The sequence below is a fragment of the Pterocles gutturalis genome, unplaced genomic scaffold (assembly GCF_000699245.1).
Source record: "Pterocles gutturalis isolate BGI_N339 unplaced genomic scaffold, ASM69924v1 scaffold9314, whole genome shotgun sequence".
NCBI lineage: Eukaryota > Metazoa > Chordata > Aves > Pterocliformes > Pteroclidae > Pterocles > Pterocles gutturalis.
In genome coordinates, this window is record NW_010130703.1 from 53,900 (window position 1) to 74,250 (window position 20,351).

At 43.1% G+C, this 20,351-nt stretch overlaps 1 protein-coding gene and 1 non-coding gene across 2 annotated transcripts; one reads left to right on the forward strand and one right to left on the reverse strand.

Annotated features, from left to right (window-relative positions):
- Nucleotides 1-4,180: 4,180 nt before the first annotated feature.
- Nucleotides 4,181-4,253, forward strand: TRNAT-UGU. Its single transcript has one exon. It is a non-coding gene; the product is annotated as a tRNA-Thr (tRNA).
- Nucleotides 4,254-5,189: 936 nt separating this feature from the next.
- HHIPL2 (HHIP-like 2) lies at nt 5,190-15,681 on the reverse strand. Its single transcript, XM_010080320.1, has 9 exons — nt 15,268-15,681; nt 14,062-14,714; nt 13,305-13,448; nt 12,614-12,945; nt 11,036-11,162; nt 10,548-10,693; nt 8,924-9,005; nt 6,357-6,439; nt 5,190-5,563 (listed from the first exon to the last, which is right to left on the reverse strand). Exons 1-9 carry the CDS (start codon nt 15,649-15,651, stop codon nt 5,190-5,192), a joined length of 2,325 nt encoding a protein of 774 aa, XP_010078622.1. The 5' UTR covers nt 15,652-15,681.
- Nucleotides 15,682-20,351: the final 4,670 nt, after the last annotated feature.

Below are 20,351 nucleotides of genomic sequence, written 5' to 3' on the forward strand. Positions count from 1 at the left end.
GATTTTCATAACATTTTACTCCAAAAAAAAACCAAACCAAACACCCTTGCATTTTTACAAAACAAAGCAATCCAACAGCACCTGCCAATTGAAATGAATATATTAAACTCAGACATCTTTAGGTTATTATAGAGTTTCTTTAGGAACAAAACCAACAGCACTGAACCTGTCAAACAATTAAGAACCCCAGAACATCCTGTTTCATAAAGAGACTAGAGTTGTGCTGCAAGTCTTCTCTCACAGAGGCTGACAAGGAAAGGTGAGCACGCCCATTCTGCCGAGCTAATCCCAAGTGCACTAAGCTGCCCCTGGGACACAGAAAATCAGATGTGAAGAGGACAAAGGTAGGCAAGCCACAACAACCTGTTAGGAGACACACCACATCTGCAGAGAACAGCATCGCTGCTGTTTATTTCATACAGTGCTGCAGCCCAAAGCTCATAGGTGGTTTGTGCAACGAAGAACTGAATCCTGCAAAACACCAGCAAACTGAATCCAGCAGGGAACTGGATGGCAAGCCAGGCAAAGGAGTTTAGAAAAAGATAATACTGCTGTATAAGAGGCTTGCTAGTGATAATCCATGAGCCAGCTGTTTGAAGATTCATTTCTTTGACTTGGTTCTCCTGTTAGCACTTGAATGCAAGATATGGCAGTAAGATCATATGGAATATGCAAGACATTAGCGAGATGGCTGTAAATTTACAGCAACACATCTGACATCTGCAGACTGACACCAGCTTTATACACAGCTAAACACATATTTGTTCGGGGGGGGCTATTAAGGATGGTCAGGGACAACCACGTCATTTTTTAATAACAGCCTTGGTCCAGACTGAGTGCAAGACTACATTCTTACACTAGGCCACCCTGTTTTCTAACTCGATGCCTGTCCTTGGTGTAGAGGTCTAGAATATATTTTTCAAATACTGCTCCTTTCTAAGAGCTTTCCTTAGGGAAGGGAAACTTTTCTGCCTGCTGCTCCCACTAACCTTCAGCATTCCTCCCTACCTTGGCAGTGTCTGTCTGTCAAAACTCTTCTACACAAAAGAAAAACCCAAATGTGTTACACCAGCAAGGCAGTCTGCAAAGGGACTGCCTGCTTGCTTTCATTAAACAGCTGCTCTTAGCCCTCCACTTTTATCAGCATCAATTCACCAAACCAGGTGAAATGAAAGCATGCTTGGGAAAGCCCTGATTTAGCAAGGGGGACACACAACACAAGTTTAATCTTACTGCAAATCAGCAGAAATTTCACAGGGCATATATAAACGTGGATCTTTACATGTTTGGCACATCTTTAAAGGTAAGTTGTCCTACAGATTTAAAAAAAAAAAAAAAAAAAGTGTGGTGATAATTCACTCTTTTCAGCATTTGAAGTCTGTTACAGTTTCCTCATCCTTTCACACAGTGCTTAGGTTCCACCTAGTGGCTTTCAGCAGCAACAAACAGAAGACTAGAGGTATTTTATTGCCTAAATGCTTAATTTTCAAAATCTGTGTCTAGTTGCAGGAGTATTCATAGTTTTCTTTACACATATAATTTATCTTGCCGTCTCCCTAAAAATTCTTTTGGTCCTCTGCTGGGAATTTTCCAGCTACGGTTATTCGAGTATAAACATCTAAAGCAAAAGACTGTTAAACTAAACTAAAGCTTACTCCAGTGCAAACAAAACTGAGAGGATGGGCGAGCGTCAGCAGCTCGCAGGCAGGAGCCATGGAGTGCTGCTGTGCAAGTTCAGCAAAGCCGGTGCTGTGTCCCTCCCCAGCCAGGTCTCAGCAGGGTGTCTGCCTGGTCACCTGCAGAGCTTGGTTGGTATGAACCTGTCACGCCCAGTGAGATGTGTTGCACTTCACTGCTGACATTTTCAGCATCAACTCCCTTCCCAGCCAACTGAGGAACAAGCACTTCTAGACCACAATTCAGATTACTTATTTTAGAGGTTTACTTTCAGGTGAGATTAATTGCATCCTAGAAGTGTCTCATTTCCTCATTTCTATTACAAAGAGAAGCTAGAAGGCTTACTGATAGCACAGTACCTCCATCACACATCATAAATCCCACTAAGACTGTCTGCTACGCAGCATTTGAAGCGTAGCCCACCTTGCAGCGAGCTCGAAGCAGGCAGCAACAGGAATCTGGAAGCAGGGCAACCACAGCCCTAACTTAAAAACCAATAGCGACAGGTAGCCACATACTGCACAAAAAACTTGATGGCAACACTGTTGTGTTCTCAGAATACATCTCATGCTGCTGCTCAGCTCTGTTAGACTGATGAAGGTAGGTTTGTCTTAGAGCAGGAACGGTGTAAGACAGTCTGCTCTTACTTTGAGGTTATAAAACAAGCTAAGCTTATATTTCAGTTTCCCGAGGCATTAGCAGAGCACTCACCACAGACATTTTAACCCTCTTTGGAAGAGCTTTACCAGCTCTACAGCGTCACTATCTTCAAAGGGAAGGGGAAAAAAGCCACCATCAAAGAAACGTGAAACTTCATTAATTTATCAACTGCAAGATTAGAGGTCAAAAGCAGATATATTAAAGTAATTTTAGTGTCTTACATAAACAACAAGACAAGAGTTCACCAGAACCGGTCTAGTTTGTCCACAGAGATCATGTCCATTTAAAGAGAAGGTGAAATTTTTTTTTAAAAAGTTAACCCAGTTCATGATTTGTGGAGTGCGGGATAGATGAAAGGTCGTTAACTCCTTAATGCAGCTTTTTATGTCTGTTCTCATTTCAAGGAGCTTTACTTTTGGTCACGCACAGTTTGAAGCCTGCACCCAGCAAACCATCTCTGCTTTTCCAGAACGTGCCCCAGCGTGCAGCAGAACCGCTCGGATTTATTACTCCAGAGTGGTGTCTCTCAGTTTCCTCTCCACAGCTTACGTTTTCACCTTCACCTAAACGCTCCATGGAGGAGGGCTGCAAGTGACAGACTGACTCTTTTACATAAAGGAGAAAGTCTTCAATGGTTGCACACTTCCTTTCTCTGTAAAAATGAAAAGAGAAACTAAGGCTAAACAATACCTATCTTGCCATGTGGTTCATATCCTGATCAACCTAGACCTGGGGTTTATTTGCATGATAATTAAACCCATTTTTCTCTAACAGTTATTTCCCAAAACCCAAGAAGGTTTACAGCAGCAAGCTGATTATAATATCTCCATTTAACTGACTTCCCACACACACACTTTTCACAAAACTGTATCTTTTATGGCCTTCCCTCCCAAAATCCTGCATCAGTAGGAGCAACTTCTCCCTCTTTCACAGCATGGAAAACACTGCAGCAGTCCCCAAAGCCCTCCTCCCCACCAGCCTCTATTTGCCAACAAAATACTTCTCCCTGCGATGGCAATTTTATTGTAAATTTGCAGCAGGTGCACCCAGCCGTGGATGGCGGGGGAAGGCCCCCTTGGTTAAACGCCGTGCAGGAGTGCATGCCGTGCCAGGTGGGCTGGGATTTGCATTCACACACACCTCTGCCGTGGGCAGCTCGCCCCATGGGGGAAAGGGGAAAGTTCTGGGGCCTGTCTCCGCATCAGGGGTGTCACAGGTGCACCACCCCCAGCTGCAGTCCCAAGGCGTGTTTACGTTCAAATCGACAGTTTTGTCTTCCTTGCCACATCCCTCCAACTAGAATTGGTTAGTTTTTATCTTTTCTTAACTGCTGTTGGTTAGTTCTTCTCTTGCTTCGATTAAAAAAACAAAACCAGTGAGGGAGGGTCTTAATTCAGGGGAGGGTCGTCCAGGCACTCAGAGTTTCACATTATGGTGAGACAGCTCATCCTAAAGACCCTTCAATCCAGCAGTCTTGGGACTTGTGGTGAACAAACTGACCAGAGCCCCGTGCTCGGGGCTGGTCTGCACTTCGAGGCCAGCCCTTCCTGCAGGTCCCGGGGAGGGGTCCTTCATTAAACCCCTCCTCTCCTCTCCAAACACAGGCTAACCCAGCAGCTCTCGCTGTTCGCACACTTCATGGGTTGACAGCTTAACTTCTGCACTGCCGGGTAACACTGTGAGCTGCGTTATTTCCACCGCCGAGGCCGCAGGAGCACCCGGACCCTGCCGGGGCCCACCCGCCGCCGCCCCCCGTTCGCACAGTGGGAGGGTGCAGGGCCCGGGACCGGCCGGGAGCGCTAGAGACATACAGGGATTGTTGGAAGAAAACAGTCCGGTAGGTGGCTCCATAGCTCAGTGGTTAGAGCACTGGTCTTGTAAACCAGGGGTCGCGAGTTCGATCCTCGCTGGGGCCTCTGTGGTTTTAAATATTTAATCTTTTTTTTCCCCTTTTTTCTTCCCTCGCCTGTGTCCCCGCGGAGCGAAATTCAAACTCCCCGCGGGCTAGGGGGAAGGGAGGGCGGCCAGCCACGCTGGGTGGATCGGTCCCCGGCGGCTGAAAGCTGCGGGAGCTGGGTGCTGCTTTTTGTAACCCGAAACGGCGCGTCCAGAGGGGGGCGGCAGGAGACAAACGTAACGTGGAAACTGCAAAATGACGTGGGCTTTGGCCCCCTGTTAGGCTAACGGTAGAAGAGTGTAAACATAAAATCCAATCTACATTCAGGTAGAAGTCAGATGCTGGTTCAATCCACGTGCTTAGCTGTAGCTAGGATTGATGAAAGTTGCTTGTTTTTTGTTGCTGTTCTTTTGTTTTTAAGATTTGCTGAACATCTCAAGCCCTTCCTGAATCCTTTGGAACATGCAGGTCATCCATACCTTGCAAAAATACTGTTTAAAAAAAAAAATCTAATTTCATTGCCTGAAAGACAACTACTCTTGAAATATATCTTTCACTGCATTTCAGTTGAAGGACAAAAAAAAGAGAGGGGTGAAGTCATTGACACATCTAGTTCATATTCTTAGATAAAAGATGCAAGTCTTGAAAGTTGGAGGCACTTGGATTTATTAGACAGTCATACACAACCACATCTTACAAATGAATGTTACTCAGAGACTCTCCTAACAACTCCTGTCAGCAAAGGACATCACAGCAGGGTTTGCAAAGAAAGTGACTATGAGAAGGCTGGTGCTGTTTAATAGAACACATACAGAGACAGCTAACACTGACATCAATGGAGGCACACCTGGGCACGCTGGCATAAGAAGGCAGCTGATTCTCTTTTATTTGGTGACTATTCAAAACCTTTGTTTCACCATCTTATAAGTGACTTTTTCTGTGACATCACTGAGCTTCAAAAGCTGCTTCTTAATCTATTCTCCTTCCTCCTCTTCCCCAGTCTTTCCTTAGCTGGTGCTGTTTTCTTTGGAAGAAGCTTCTTGGTTCTGATTAGGTGGGAGCTCTTCGTTTTTGGCCAAGGGGGTGTTGGTGTAGTTCTGGAAACGTGTGCAACCTTCTCTTCCTGCTTTGGCTTGTGAGGTTTAGCCTCAGCTTTGATTTTCTGTTTCTTTGTACCAGATGGAGCTGGTTTCACTGTTGATGCTTTTATTTTGGTGGATGGGGTTTTTTTAGTTTTCTTAGAAGAAACCATTGGGGTAGCTACAGTGGGGCTAGATTTTTTCAGAGGCTTGGTTGTTGAAGGTTCATTAAGCAGCTCAAGGACAGTCTCTGAGGAAAGTAATTTAAATACAGTTCAGCATCCCTGCTTTAAGGCAAAAGGCTAATTCAGAGATATAACTGATATAAACCCTTATTAGAGCTACAGTTAAGAAAAATAGCTGATGTTTTCAAATAAATACTTACTATATAAACCTCTTTTCTTCCTTGAAAAGAGCTTTGGGTTTCTTGGAAATAAAGTTTGTTTAATTTTAAAAATGACAAACACATACTGAAGAAAAATAAGTCCAGACAGAATATGATGAAACCTTGCACACTTCTTTGGAGGATTTAACAATATGAATTTTTCATGTTACACTAATACCTGTAAATCCCAGACAAGATAACCTCAACTTGTTAAACACTGTTCCTAATCAATAATAAGATGTAACCCCTGCCCTAGTTGCATGGGACATAGGACAGGAAAAGGACAGGAGAAAGGAAGATTGACCCCCCCTAGATTTACAGAGAGGGGATTATTTGACTCAAGGAGCTGGTCACAGAGCCAGGGATGGGCCCTGGGACTTCCCAAATCAAATAAAGTGCCTCAATCAAAGCCATCAGTTCCCTTGCAATGTCCATTACTTGGCAACACTTACGGGGGAGAAAAAAAAAAACAGTCTGGGATTAAGAAAAGGCAGAGCATCTAGTAGGCAACAGAAGCACACATTAAATGCAACAACCTAACTTCAAGTTTGCTCCTGCTCAGTGCTTTAGCTTTTAAGACTGCTAAATATTTAAGTCACATGCCTGTGAGATGGTTGTATGTTTTCCTTCTCAGTAAAATTAAAGCCCAACAACTTACTTGCATGTGGAACAAATGGTATCCGTTTGCTCTTTGTTTTCACTGGAACAGGCTTATATTTACACTTTCCTGGTGGAGCTCTCCTTAAAAAAACAGAAAGCCATATGCAGATATCTGAGAGATTGTTAAGGAAGTTTATTTATTCCAGAGGCACACATCAATCCCCCGTTGTCATTTGCCTCTGCTGGAAGAGGTATGAAAGCACTTTAGGCACCTGGAACGTAATGTAGGTGGAATTTGATTGTCCAACACAGGACTGCAAACCACAAACTCCCACTCTGAACAGCAACAGCAGCTGGAAGGCTGCAGCTTCTCTTCTACCACCTTCCTGGACAAGTTTCTGCCACCAGGCAACCTGGACTGTCTTTACCCAACATCAATGGCTGGCTGGTTTGTGCGTGGGAGGCTGGCCTGCCTGCGTGAACCCACCACCAAATCCCAGAGTGCTGATCAGGTGTGTTCAGCCACGTGTCCTGCTGCTGGAGGCACAGCACAACGCTGTTCCTAGAAGCCTGGAGGATGCACTGGTTGAACTTCAGATTATCAGTCACTTTGGGTTGTCCTCACCAATACTGGCTCATGCATCCCACCTTGGAGTGGAGTCTCATTCCCTGCACATGAGGCTTGTCAGTGACCGTGCTTTCCACTCGCAACAACTGCAAATAAAATGTGTCCACGTTCCTCTCCTGCTGTTCCCTGACAACTTCCCACAGTGCAAAAGCACCCAAAAAAGTACATTTTCCCTAAGGTAAAGCTGTCAGATGTTAAATGACAGGAAGAGTGTGTGCAAAGAAGAGCAACAGGACTGTGTTTTCTGTTCCCCACCCAGGGAACTGCTGTAGGACAAATAAGAACAGGCTTTTCCAATTTGGCATGCTCGACAGCGCAGAGCAAAGCAAAGCATGACCTAAGGCATCACATTTTCTTGTGATTAGCATTCTCCTTCAGACATGGGCAACAAACAAGTGCTTCCTCCATAGCATTTCAATCTAAAAAAAACTGGTTACTAAAGCAGGGTTGTTGTGGTTTTTTTTTTTTTTTTTTAGGGGGGTTGGTGGGTTTTTCCCCCCCTCTCCAACTTTTAAAGCACCTTCTAACACTTCCTCCCTCCACTCCTGACTGAGGGCATTTGGTGCCAATCCAGGCAGTGGCACACCAGCCCCTCTGCTGTCTGAGGGTACTGCTGGAGAGGCAACCTGAGGTGGGGACGTGGGGCACTGCTGCCATCCATTTTCCTGGGAGGTTCTGAGGGAAGTTAAAGTTGCCCTGTGGCACATGGCAAAACACAAGAATAAATTACAAACAGCCAAGGGAAAAAGTTCCTGCTCTAGAAGTGATGGATATGAAGCTCCAAAAGCAGAGGGAAGAGCTGGCTTCTCTCCAGAAAGCCCTTCTGAGCAGTGAAGCCATTGCACTCCTGGCAGGAGCTTGGTGCCTCCCATAGAGTCATAGTAACATGGTACAGTACTGCACACCACTGCTCAGGCAGGCAGCCGCCTGGAAAGGCTCTCACAGGCTGCTTGTGAAACAGAAAGCTGCATTTCTGCCTTTACAGCAGGCAAAAGGAGAGGATGTATCATCCTGATAGTCTTCACAGCACATCAAGGAGGGACTGAAGGGCATTTTTTTGTGTGAAATAGAGCACGTTCAAGCTCTATGTTTATGCTAGCTCACAAATATTTAATTATTTTTTTAGTTGAAAAGTCTAACATTTGATTACAATGGTCAGCCACGGTTAATGCAGTTCAAAGGTTTCCTGGCAGCTGTTAAAGGCTGAGTAGTTACAGCAACTAAAAGACCCAAGTTCCTATTCCCATCACCTTGTGACAGAGCTTAAGTTAACTATCTAGCTTTGGATCTAACTTCCCAAGATAGCATATCTTTCCTTCATTTTGTTAGTGCCTGAGATCTTGGCAACAGCACAGCCACATTAGTACTGTATTGACTTTACAGGGTGATTTGAAACTCATTTAATGCTTTTTAGCAAGATCCAAAAGCTTGGAAGGGGAAAAATTACATAAGCATGCTTATTGTTGTAAAAACAGATTTTAGCAGGGATAACTGCTTAATGGGGAAAAACATTTTGCTTGGAAAAACTCATGTTCAGGCTCTAATTATTTGAACGCTGCATGAACCACCAGGTTTAGTTTTCTTAACAAAGAAGAGTGAAACTGTGGACTGCAATTTATTTATTTATTATGAAAGGGCATCACAGATATTTGATGTCATGACCATGAAGGATATGGATTGTCATTTTTAAAACACCACTGTGCTATACTTCAGATATGCAATCAAGGAGATATTATTTTGATCCTTACTGTCACAGACCTTTAAGGCGTCCGAACTCTGTCTATTCTAGGTGCATAAATATGAGTGAGGAATAAATTCACTAAAACTGAGTAAAGTTGCACCAGACGTACAGTGAGTAAACAAAAATCAAGGACTGAATGCGGAGGTCAGTGAGAATATTTATCAGTACTACTTAGCATTCTTCCTACTGTGATAGCTGGAGAATGCATGGTGATCATAGAAGAATTTGGCATGTAAAAACATCTTTAATTACTAACCTTGCAGGATCAATAAACTTGTAGAGCGATCCATGTGGTGCATAGGCACTGGGATAAGAAGTAGACATGAAATATAGCTCACCTAAATGGAAGTGAAAAAAAGAAAACCAGTCTCAGATTCAAGTGCCCAAGCTGAATCCCAGTTCTCCATTTCCTTCTCTTTCCTAGCTCTTCACTAATTCACAAGGTCAGAAAAGAAAATCCCTTCAGTCACTCCCTCAGTTGTGTCTTGTTTCCAAACGGGCTTTGGTCTCCCCCTGGCCTGTGCAGGTGGACTCTCATGGACACCAAATGATCTCACAGTTGCAGCAAGGTTTCACGCAGAGCCAACAGCCCTTGATCGAGCACAGTGCCTGAGCAGGACCTTTATTACCCCATGTCAGTGAAAAGGTTAACTGAAAGGTTACTTTCCTCTGTATAAATATGTATTTTTTCAGACTTGTTTGTACCAAGAAGCAGCCAGAAGCTACAAATAAAGTTGAAGACCACACAACAAATATTTAGCCATCTCACACCAAAAAAAACCAAACCAACACAACAAGAAACAAAACCAACAAGAGCTAAATTGGCTAACCCAGAGAAGACAGAAGCTTCTTATTCCTCTATGGTTGCTGAGGAGAGCAACTCCTCATGCCTTCCCTTCAGCACCCACTAGTACAATATCCAGGCAATCTATATAGGTAGTTTTTGCAAGTAACTACGTTGGTGTCTTTGAAATTATATGACACCACCACATTGGTTTCTAAAAGAACAACAGTAGAAGGGGCAGTTAACATCCACTCACTCCACGTGTTGTTAGAACAGTTAAAAATTGCACATATTTCACAAAAGAGCCTGCATTTCCCTGCATCTTTGACAGAATACGCTAGCCAGATGATCCAGGATCTTTTCATCACAAGCAGATCTCTTTTCTGCTGAATCATGAAACATCAGACCTCGCTAAAGCACATGCGAGTTCTCAAAAAATTTGCAGTCACTTCTTATATTACATAGGTCTTTGTCAGGAGATTGGTACTTTCACCTCGGTGAGAGGTCTGGTCATTGTGACCATACCAATAATCCTCTGCACCGAGATGTTTCCACTCAGCTTTCAAATTAGTGGCTTCCCTTATCCCCAAATAAAACCTTGGTGTATCATCCACAGTGTGAAGCGCTGCTGTTGTAAATAAGACTAAGGAATTTATACCAAATGAGGAGGTTAGATAAGCTGTAAGAATTCAAGTGAGGATGAGCTGTTACAATGAAAGAACAAACTGCATTGATATAATATTTTCATTAATGAAACAGCATAAACAAACAACAACAAAAAGACACAGAAAGGCTGAAACAAACAGGAGTTCAAAATCCTTACAGAATCTAGAGCGTTCAGATTGCAAGCTCATATGAGGATCTATCTCCTGACCTCTCCCCATCAAGCCGATCTGCAATAGTCCCACAGGGCAGGAGAACCCTCTGCACCCCATACCAACCCTACGTGCCATGCTGAGATAGCCACAAACCTGTTTTGCAGTGCCCACCCACTCTCTAGTAGCATGTGAGGATCAACATAGTTTTACAGATTTGCCCTACAAAACAGACCCCACAGTACAGTTTCCAATAAAGATACAGCTAGCACAATACTGACCTGCTTCATCCTCAGCAAATGAGATGATGAACTTGCTATAAGAAGTGATCATTCCAGGGAAAGCACAAGCTTTTGTGCTACCAATGCAGATATCTTGCTTCTTCCACTTATTTGTCTCCTCATCTTCCTGTAAAGCCATAAGTCGACTAAATGAAAAAATAAAACCCTGTGTTTTATGTTTCCATTATCAAGACTAGTTCCTGTCAAAGTCATGCATTACTGGAAAAAGATGTCAGTGAGGACCCTGACTACTGACTGGCTTTAATGTTTGTCTTTTGGACAAACAGACATGAACAAAAGCGAGCCTAAGAGTTTAAATTCCAACCAACATGTTATAATGGTCAGAGCCCTTAATCAAATACTCAGACATTTGGGATTCTCATTTAATCCAGCTGAAAAGGTTTCAGGATGCTCTGATATGCTAATTTGCCCAGGTAAGGTGAATGTGGGAAAAGAGTGGGAGCTGCAGAGGAAACAATTAGTCTCACCCATTCATGAAATCACCAAAAATATAGAGGCCATTCAAGTTGGGCGATTCACATCCTCTGTACACATAACCTCCAGTGACTGACTTCCCCACATTGCGGCCATATGCAAATATTGGAAGAATGTCATCTGTTAAACACAGAACATAAAACGAGAAAATTTACATCCAGAGAGCATCAATAAGCAATTGCACAATGACACTGGTGAACACAAAAACAACTAGAAGGACCAGTACAGTTGAACAAACAGCACAGTTAAATTTCAGTAGGAATTCAGTAATTTACTCCAGGACACAACAGACCCAGGGGCTTTAAGGAGCTCTCTGCATAGTTGCTTATCAAGGCTTAGCCATGATGAGCTTCCACAACACATAGGGCCAAGATTCTCTGCATCAAGTGAGCAAAGCAGAAAGGTACCAGCCTGCAGGAAGTATTATCTCATAGCTTTGTGATTGCACCAATCATTTTAGCAGGAATTGTCTTTACAAAATCCAGTATTTTTAGAGGAGTAAGACCAAACAATTGCACGTTAACTCAACATCTTCATAGGTTTGCTGACATTCTCAGCACTGAACATGCATAAGTGTGCTACCTCCATTTATGTCCTGAGACTTATAACATAAAAGCTTTGCCTCTGGCAATGTCAAAATTGAATTCAGCCCTTTCTTGGGTAGAATATCAGATCCCATAAAATTTTAGTCTTGTCCTCACTCTTTTTTTCCCTTAGATCAAGTAGCTTGTCTTTAATGATGAGGATAAAGATCACAAATACAATTAAAAACAGTAGATTAACAGCAAAATCTAGTTCAATTTTGTTGTCAATTGAGGACTGGGTCATAAAAAAAACCCAACCAAACAGAAAGCTTTATCCTTGTGGGTACCAGCATAGCAAGGGAGAAATGTTGATAACACATACTCTATGCTTGCCTGCTCATATAAATGCTCCAGAAACATCTACATGAGCTTGAGACCAGGTATCTTCTTCCAACAGCTTAAGGAACATTATAATAATACCCAGTTCTTCTACCATGCTTTCTAAAGAACTTTAAAAAAGAATATGTATTTGTGGTTGCCTTAAAGGCAGCAAGTGAGTTCGTCCATCACACCCACCATCAGCCCCAGAGCACAGCTTTTAGGTGTTCTGCTGCAGCACTACGCTTGCTGGGACACACTTCCACAGGATTTGTTTCAAGGTCTCAGTGTCAGCCTGGTTCACTGTCCTCAGCCATAGCCATGGCTCAGAGCTTCTGAAGAAAATGCAATATTGCTTTTCTCCTTTAACCCAAACCATCATCTTTCTAAATTTACCAGGAAAATTCTGTCTGTTTGCAAAAGGCACCGGCTTTGACCCTAAACACCTTGTCCAGCGCAGTGTATGACGGGGAGTTCCCTGAATAAGCAGGGCATCATTTCATACCAACACTGCACGGCTGGGGAGAAGGAATTTCTGCTCTTAAGAATTAAACAACCTCCATTTAACCACAACACTGGATTATTTAGCTTCACTGGAAAAATGGAGCTATAGTCCAGTAAACACACATGTATAATAAAGTAATCTTCTGTAAGAAACTTCTTCCTTACCCAAAGAGGAATTGTGGCAAAGCTTTGTGTCGTAGCATTCAAATCCCTCCTTTGCTCTCCAGCCATAGTTCCCTCCTTTAACAATGATGTCAATTTCTTCAAATCTGTTCTGTCCGACATCCCCGCAGAATATCCTCCCTCTTCCCTTTTTTGTGACAGGGTCCCCTCTGTCAACCGCACAGCGCCACATATTCCTGACCCCATAAGCATAAACCTCAGGGCGGGCCTTGGGATCAGACACAAATGGATTATCAGGAGGGATGTGGTAAGGCTTTCCATCAGGGCTTTTTCCATCCACATCAATCCTCAAGACTTTCCCCAACAAAGCACTCCTAAAGAGAACAAAAGAAAAACGACAAATCCCAGCATGAGAGCCAGTTGAAAATTAACAATTCTCTCCCTCTTCCCCCTTTTCAAAGGAAAGGTTATCCGTCCAAAAGAGATAAACCAACAGCTGGTATGTCTTGCAACCTGTTTAAGTCACAGAAGACTTTCCTCCCCCCCTCAACACATTGGGTTCCCTCAGCTTTCAAAATGTAAAATTTAAATTCTTGAAACTCTGCATTGGACAGACTCGCAGATGCACATGCACTTTCGGAAGCACTCTTACTTTATCCTTCCACATTGCGTTATTTCCAAACCCTGTGTCTTGGTGGACAAGCTCAAGGCTCTCAACTGCCCTCCTACTTACTTGTTCTGAGCATTCCCAAATTTTCCAAAAGGGTCTCCAGCTTTCCCTCCATCCCCTGTGAACAGATACATATAGCCATCCACACCAAAGAGCAGCTGCCCACCATTATGGTTTGCAGCTGGTTCTTCAAGCTCCAAAAGATTCCTAACAAAGAAAAAAGAGAAACAACTCTAGATGTAGCTACTGGAAACGAATGAGCATTCAGGTAGGCTGCAGAAATATTGCACCACTTTGATTGCAACAGGTGGCTGCTGCTTTCTCATATGAGAAGCAGGTGGTAGATTTGAGAGCTTCAGAAACATCTTACAGTGATTGTGAAACTTTAGAAAAAATAAATCTGCTATTAACAAATTCTTCTCTGTAACTGAGGATCAGGTTTTCTTCTTAGCAACGGCATGGGGCAGGTGCACACATCAGATCAAATGAATGTATAGCACTGTAGGGAAGCATCCCTGTTCTCCTACAGTACAAAACACTTTCAGGGCAGATGTTAATTCTACAGTAGGCTTAAGGCTCTTTAGAAGGCAAGAGTACAACACGGAGAGAGAAGATAACCTGGAAATATAGATCCTGGGTCCTGTTTTCAGTTTTGCAGTATGAGCTTGAGCCAGCCTGTCTCTAGTAGCTTCATAGCAGCTCAGCCACACACCTGAACCAGGGTGTCTGGGAATGTGCAGGCTCTGCAAGGGGGAAGGGCAGGGACAGAGAAAAATAACTTCTCATCATGACATACAGTAGCATTCAACATGAACTTTACCTTTCTGAGCGTGGATCAGCTTTGTTGACATCAGATGCCAAAACCTTCAGTTCACTGATCCTGATCTTTTCCACTCTGTTCTTATCCATGTATGAGTAATAGATATAAAACTTCCGATTGTACTTGTACTTGGGGTGGAAAGCCATGCCCAGAAAGCCTCTCTCATCCCCTATCCATGGCGTAGCCAGCACTATCCTTTTAATATCCAGAAAGGGCTCCTCCAGCCGGCTGCCATCAGGTAGGTAGACCCAGATGACGCCCACCTGCTCAGCGATGAACATGCGGTGAGTATCGTCATTCGCGTGCACCATGAGCACTGGGTTCCTCAGGCCATTGGCAACCTCGGTCAGACAGAGCTGGAGGCAGCCTTTGTGGTCCTCCACCACCGAGCCCAGGTTGCGGTTGAGGGCTGTGTTCTTCAGCACGTTGGGGAAGCAGTAGTCCTCATCGTGTAGGTGAAGGAGGTTGCAGAAGCGTGTCTTGTTTGTCTCGCAGCATTCTTGGATGTGCTTATCAGTCGTCAGCAGGCTGATGGCAGAGCGGCAGTTGAAGTGAAACTCAGAGCAGTAGTCAAAACAAAGTCCTGGGAGGTTTCTTAGAGGTGTCCGAGGGTTTTCTGCATCATAGAGATGTGCAGCGTATGGAGAACATTCCTAGAAAGTAAAAGAAACTAAATATGTGGCTGCGTACATACATCCAAGAGAAGCCAAGACACCTTCATGGAAGCAAACCAGTTAACAAAATGAAAAATTAGTATGGCAGAGAACACAAGTCATCTTTAAAGCGGAGCAGTAGAAAGTCACTCAGAATATTGCTAAAGGGGATTTAGAGGTCAGTAGTTGTTTCCTGTAACAAAGCAATAGCTGCACTTAAATTATTCCCAACAGAAGTATGTCTATGGAGGCTGTGGATTCTCTGTTACTAGAGGTTTTTAAGGAAGTGACAGGCAGTTTCCTTTTGCAAGCTCTTTTTACCTTTACTTTTAGAAATCCCCCTTAGCTTTGCATGTTAGATTTTGGATGAGGTGCTTTGTAACCAGCGTGTAATGTATGCTGAGGATTAGGTACTATCACTCCGTCAGCCCACTCTTCTGCTCCCACACCTCTTTTCAAAGCAGCACAGCTAGCTATAAGAAACTACCAGAACTACAACTGACCCCCAAGTCAGCCTAAACCAGAGGATACAGATACTATTCTTCTGCCCTACCTGGCACAGGATATCTTTGATATACGTTCCACACAGTCTATGCCCCCGAGGATCGATATAATCCATGATGTCCCAGTATTTTGCTGCAATGCTGTTATCTTTCTCCTGGTCACAGCAGCCAAAATTTTCATAGGCAGAACAGAACTCCAGCTGAAAAGGGGGCTGGAAAGGCGGCCCGTAATCCAGACACTGAGGGTGCCCGAGCAGACTGCCTATCAGGCACAAGAAGAAGAGGAACAGAAAGACATGTGAGTAAGAAAAGGAAACTCCAGAGCTGCTGCTGCTCTTTCCAGTGCATGGCCAAACATTCACTTCCTTCAGTGTAGGTTTCTTGAGGTCAGATGTATAGAAATCCTGGACTACTTCGTAGTACGGTTCATTCATCCTCTCTGCTTTATTAATTGCCAGCCACAGAGCTCAGCATTCACTCCAGCTTGCTTACATTCTCTCCCTTTTTCTCTCTGAAGTTTACTACTTGGCAGGAGAGAAACCCTTCGGGCTGCTGCTTTGGTATTTCACACGTCACATAGCTGAACCCTCCCCTCTGGACATTTCTCATGCTCCTAGAAGCACACACAAACCTAATCCCTACATCTTAGTTTAAATCGGCTGAGAAATCCTTCACCAAGAAACACGAATAACATAAAGATATGAAATATGATACCTATATACAGAATCTGATAATCTCTCCCCATTTACCAAACACAAGTAAATAATTTTAAATTGCTAACTACCATTTTACTCAGCTTTTAAAATCCAATAAACTTGGGTCTGGTTTCATAAAGACTGAACAGGGGTCATAAAATACAACCAAATTAAGGCAGCAGTTAACACCCTAGGTACAGTACAAGTAATTTCAGGACAAAAAGTTTTGCAGAGGTATTGCTGTTACCCACAAATCCAGGTATACATTCAGGGTTAAAATGAGAAGAAATTCAGAAAGAGTGAAGGAGAAAACAAACATTTCAGGTACCAGCACAACCTGAAGTTGACTATGACATTCCGTGGTAACCCTGTACTTAAGCTAATTGATTTTAGTGGTTCTGATCCCAGCTGATGTTAAACTGATTTAAAGATGCACGAGATTTTTGCTCACTTTCTCCTCTTGTGAAGACTGTGTGAGCACTCCCTACGGTTAGTGACATACAGCATCAGCTGTGTATGCAGGTGTACTGTGTTTGTACACGTGGGACTCAGGGAGAATCTCATGTGTAGGGCGATCTGCACTCATCCAAAGCTCTTTTCCCTCTCCCCACACATCACCATTTATTCCCAGCAGCTATCTCTGTGTCACTCAGGGGGAAGACAAAGCTCCCAGTCCCAGCTTCTCAGTACAACCACCAGCATAACATGACAGCTGAGAATACTCTGTGATTATGGATCACCTCAGAGCCTTTATTGGGGAATGGTTGTTAAAAAAAAACCAAACTCTGGGTTTTTAACCTTCACGTGTTTTGCTGTGGCTCAAGCTTGTGGCACCTTGACTGTCTGGCAGCCTGCCGATAATCCTGTCTGCTTAGACTTCAATGCACTGGAAACATGCCAATCAAGATTTAGCACTGTCATGAGACAAAGCATTTTAAATCCAAGTATTTAAATCTGCTGAAGGATCAGCTTATCTCCATTATTGCTCTCACACAATGCAGACAATCACTGAAATTAAGGCATTACTTTGGTGTCCCTGGCAATTGTCTTACTTTGATACCGTAACAGCAAGGGTAAGTGAGGGTATTTATTTGCATACTCTTCATTTGTAACTACAGCCTGCAAGTTCTCTATGCTTTTAATTGCTTCAGCATTACTGAGGTCTTCGGGGTAACTAACATTATCTACCACTAGGAGAAATTGAGCACCTCTCTCCCTTTCCTAGAGGCATGCCGCTTGCAGACAAAAACTCAGAATATTTACCTGCGTGTGGAACTGCACTTCCTAGTCACTGAATACTTCAGACCAGGAGGCAAAAAAAACCCCCTCGCTGCTCCTGGATGAGGACAGAAAAGCTAGAATAGCTTTACTCACATTTGGACAAGAAGGGAACACATAACCTCCCACCGTGCCTACTGCTCACATTACCCAAGGACTCCTTGCAGCGGGCAGTCATTTTTCTTCATCCAGCACACCACCTCCAGCCATTCTTTAAATGCAACAAAAACAGACTGAAGAGAACCTTCGATTTACCATCACAGATAAGAACACCAACTACAGACAGCCCTGTAAATTCAAACTAGTACAAAGCACATCAATCCTCTGATTCTGCACAGACTACGCACAGGGAAAGGTACACACTTGGTTACTGCTGACAATGTGCTTACACTGCTCTGAAAGCTGAGGCAAGTCCTCCCGAAGTTTCCAGAATGAGACAGCTGCTTGGAATACAGAGAGCCTGGTGGGGAAAAGGAAGGGGGTAAGAACACATGGGGTTGACGAGCTTTAAAAAGCAGGTGACATTTCATTAGCTTGCTTTTCTTTAACTTCAGTCAAGACATTCTTAAAACGGGAAAGCACAAGTAGGACCATCAAAAACATGAATGGAAAAACAGGGAAAGCAGAGGGTAGAGCTGAAGTGAATTGTAATTTAGTGTTATCATTATGTTAGGTTTTAATATTAAAGATACCAGAACAAGAGGTGGAATAACAGGGGGACAACAGACACCAAGTCTGTGGATCCCCCAAGTTCCTTGCCATTGCATAAAAGAGATCAGTGAAGAAAAGATGTGCTATTTGTTTCAAGGAAGGGGAAAAAACCTCACAGAAGTTTTGCACACATTATGAAGATTGTCAAGTCATAAGAAAACCAAACTTAGACCACATAATTCATAGCCAAAGCAGAATATTCCAATCCACTAGGAGTTACCACATTCAAAGTGCAACACACAAGCTTGAAAACATGGTATGCACTGAATAACTTACACAGGAAGTTCCACTTGGGACTTGTGACGTACAGGTTTGTCTCAGGTGTAAGTACTATGGTGTCAGGAAATAGCAAGTTTCTTGCAGGACGTGAAAGAGCAATGCACAAGATAGTTACGTGAAAGCTGAGACCTTGCTGCTCTTCTACTTGCTGACTGAAGCATGGTAGCTCTAGCACCAGGAGAGAACACAATCCCTGTCAGGAATGCTGCTTTCAGAGGTCACAGGAGAAAGCTGTGAGCGCAAGGGATTAACAGATTTTTTTTCAAATACATCAATCTTTTCTTTGTCCTCTCACTCTCCTTATGGGGCGGAGGTAAGAAGAATTCCAATCTCTGCTGCTTTGTTCCATATTTCTTCCTCAATAAAGACAGGGTTTCTCAGCTGCTGCAAGGCATACACATCTCCCACAGGCAGCTAAGGGGACAGAAGGAAAATTACACAGGAGCTCTCAGCAAGTAGCAGGGGCTCTAGCATTCTATATTTATACTATTCTCTGTTAGGTTATATGATAAAAGCTCCTCTGGGCACCCACAAAAGGAGCACAGTGACACAAAGGAATGAGGAAGTGCATACAATACCCTGCTGGGGTACTCCCAGGCCCATCACAGGAGAGTCACCAGCCCACCAAAGGCCCATCTTTGCAAGGCCAGAGGAGCCAAGAGGCGCAACGGCAGGCAGGAAGCCAAATTAAGGACTCCAGGGAAGGGACACCCTGTTTTTTTCTCCCAGGACAACTTTAGCCACATTGTCCAGGTGTGAAACCCATCAAGATGAGTTATTGAGAGCAATGATCTGGATCACCTTTTGGACTAAGGGGGGTTGTTTTCCAGGGGTGTGGGATGGATGAAGGGGAAGAACATTTTGAAACTTCACAATGTACTTAAAACAGTCAAAACTCAGTTGAAGACCTCCAACAAAAAAAAAAAAAAATAGTCTATTACAGAATGAGGCATCAGCATTCTTAGGGAGTCAGAACTAAACTAGCACACAGGTCTGGAATGACAGGTAATTCCTTCTTTCTTTTTTTCTTTTTTGATAAAACATACACTCACAGCAAGCAACTCACTTAACGTTTAACACACATTGTCTTAAGGCACATTTCACAAAACCCATATTAATGCAGACCAAAATCCCAGATAAACATTTGACTTTTAAAAGCACAGCTGTACTTATCCATATACTACTGTGCTATTAAAGACATCTTTATTTCATTCCCAGAGGTAGTTCAAGCAGTTCATCCATCCAGAGTCCTACAGACCTGTCATTAAAACAGAAGTAGTATTTGGAAACCATTTTGTTGTTGTTGTTTTCAAGCAAACTGGAACACTAGTTTATGACAACACATTAGCATTTGCTTTCCAAACACAGTAACAGTGCACATTTCAACTCACTGCCAAAACTGCAAAAAGATTCTAGAAAGTCTCTTCTCCAGGCAGAGAAGTTTTCAGTAGTTCTGTGCCCTTGCTTTTTCAGAGCGCTGCAACAGTAGCTTCCCTCTGTAGCCATGCAGTACAGCAACCTTTCACTCTCTCCTACCAATTTTGTGAAAACAACCCCTGAACTGGACATACAATCTGTGCGTATGACATGTGGGAAAACTGCCTTTTGATATGTTGAAGTCCATCATTTATGTGACCAAGCTGCAGTACATCTTCATGACCTAAAATTTGTCTCAATATACAATGCAAAAAACCATGACACACGGCATTTTCCATACATTTCAGGAAATAATCAGTTATAAGCAGCAAGCTATGTAACCTTTATAGGTTGAGAACACATTTTGACACTGCGTAATGTACTGTTCTTAGGTTAAGACACTAGACTTATTAATGCCACTGCTAGTCCTGAATGGATTTTGAATGACATTCCAGCAGTCATTTAAATCACCATCTCTGCATCCAAATGTAAGGAGGATCAACCCTACAATACTATTGATATAGAAATTCCACAAGGTAATTTTTCAAGATATATTTGAAATCAATGCTGTTTGCCTTTCACACAGAAATATGGGACTAATATTAAAGAAACTCCTCAACCTTGTAATCTGATTTATATTCATTTTATTACAAAATAAATACAAACCAAAGCATTTTTACAGAAATATATGAAAAAGCCTAGTACTGAGTCAACAGGGTCTGCCTAGAAGTTTTAGAATAAATACTGATACAGCA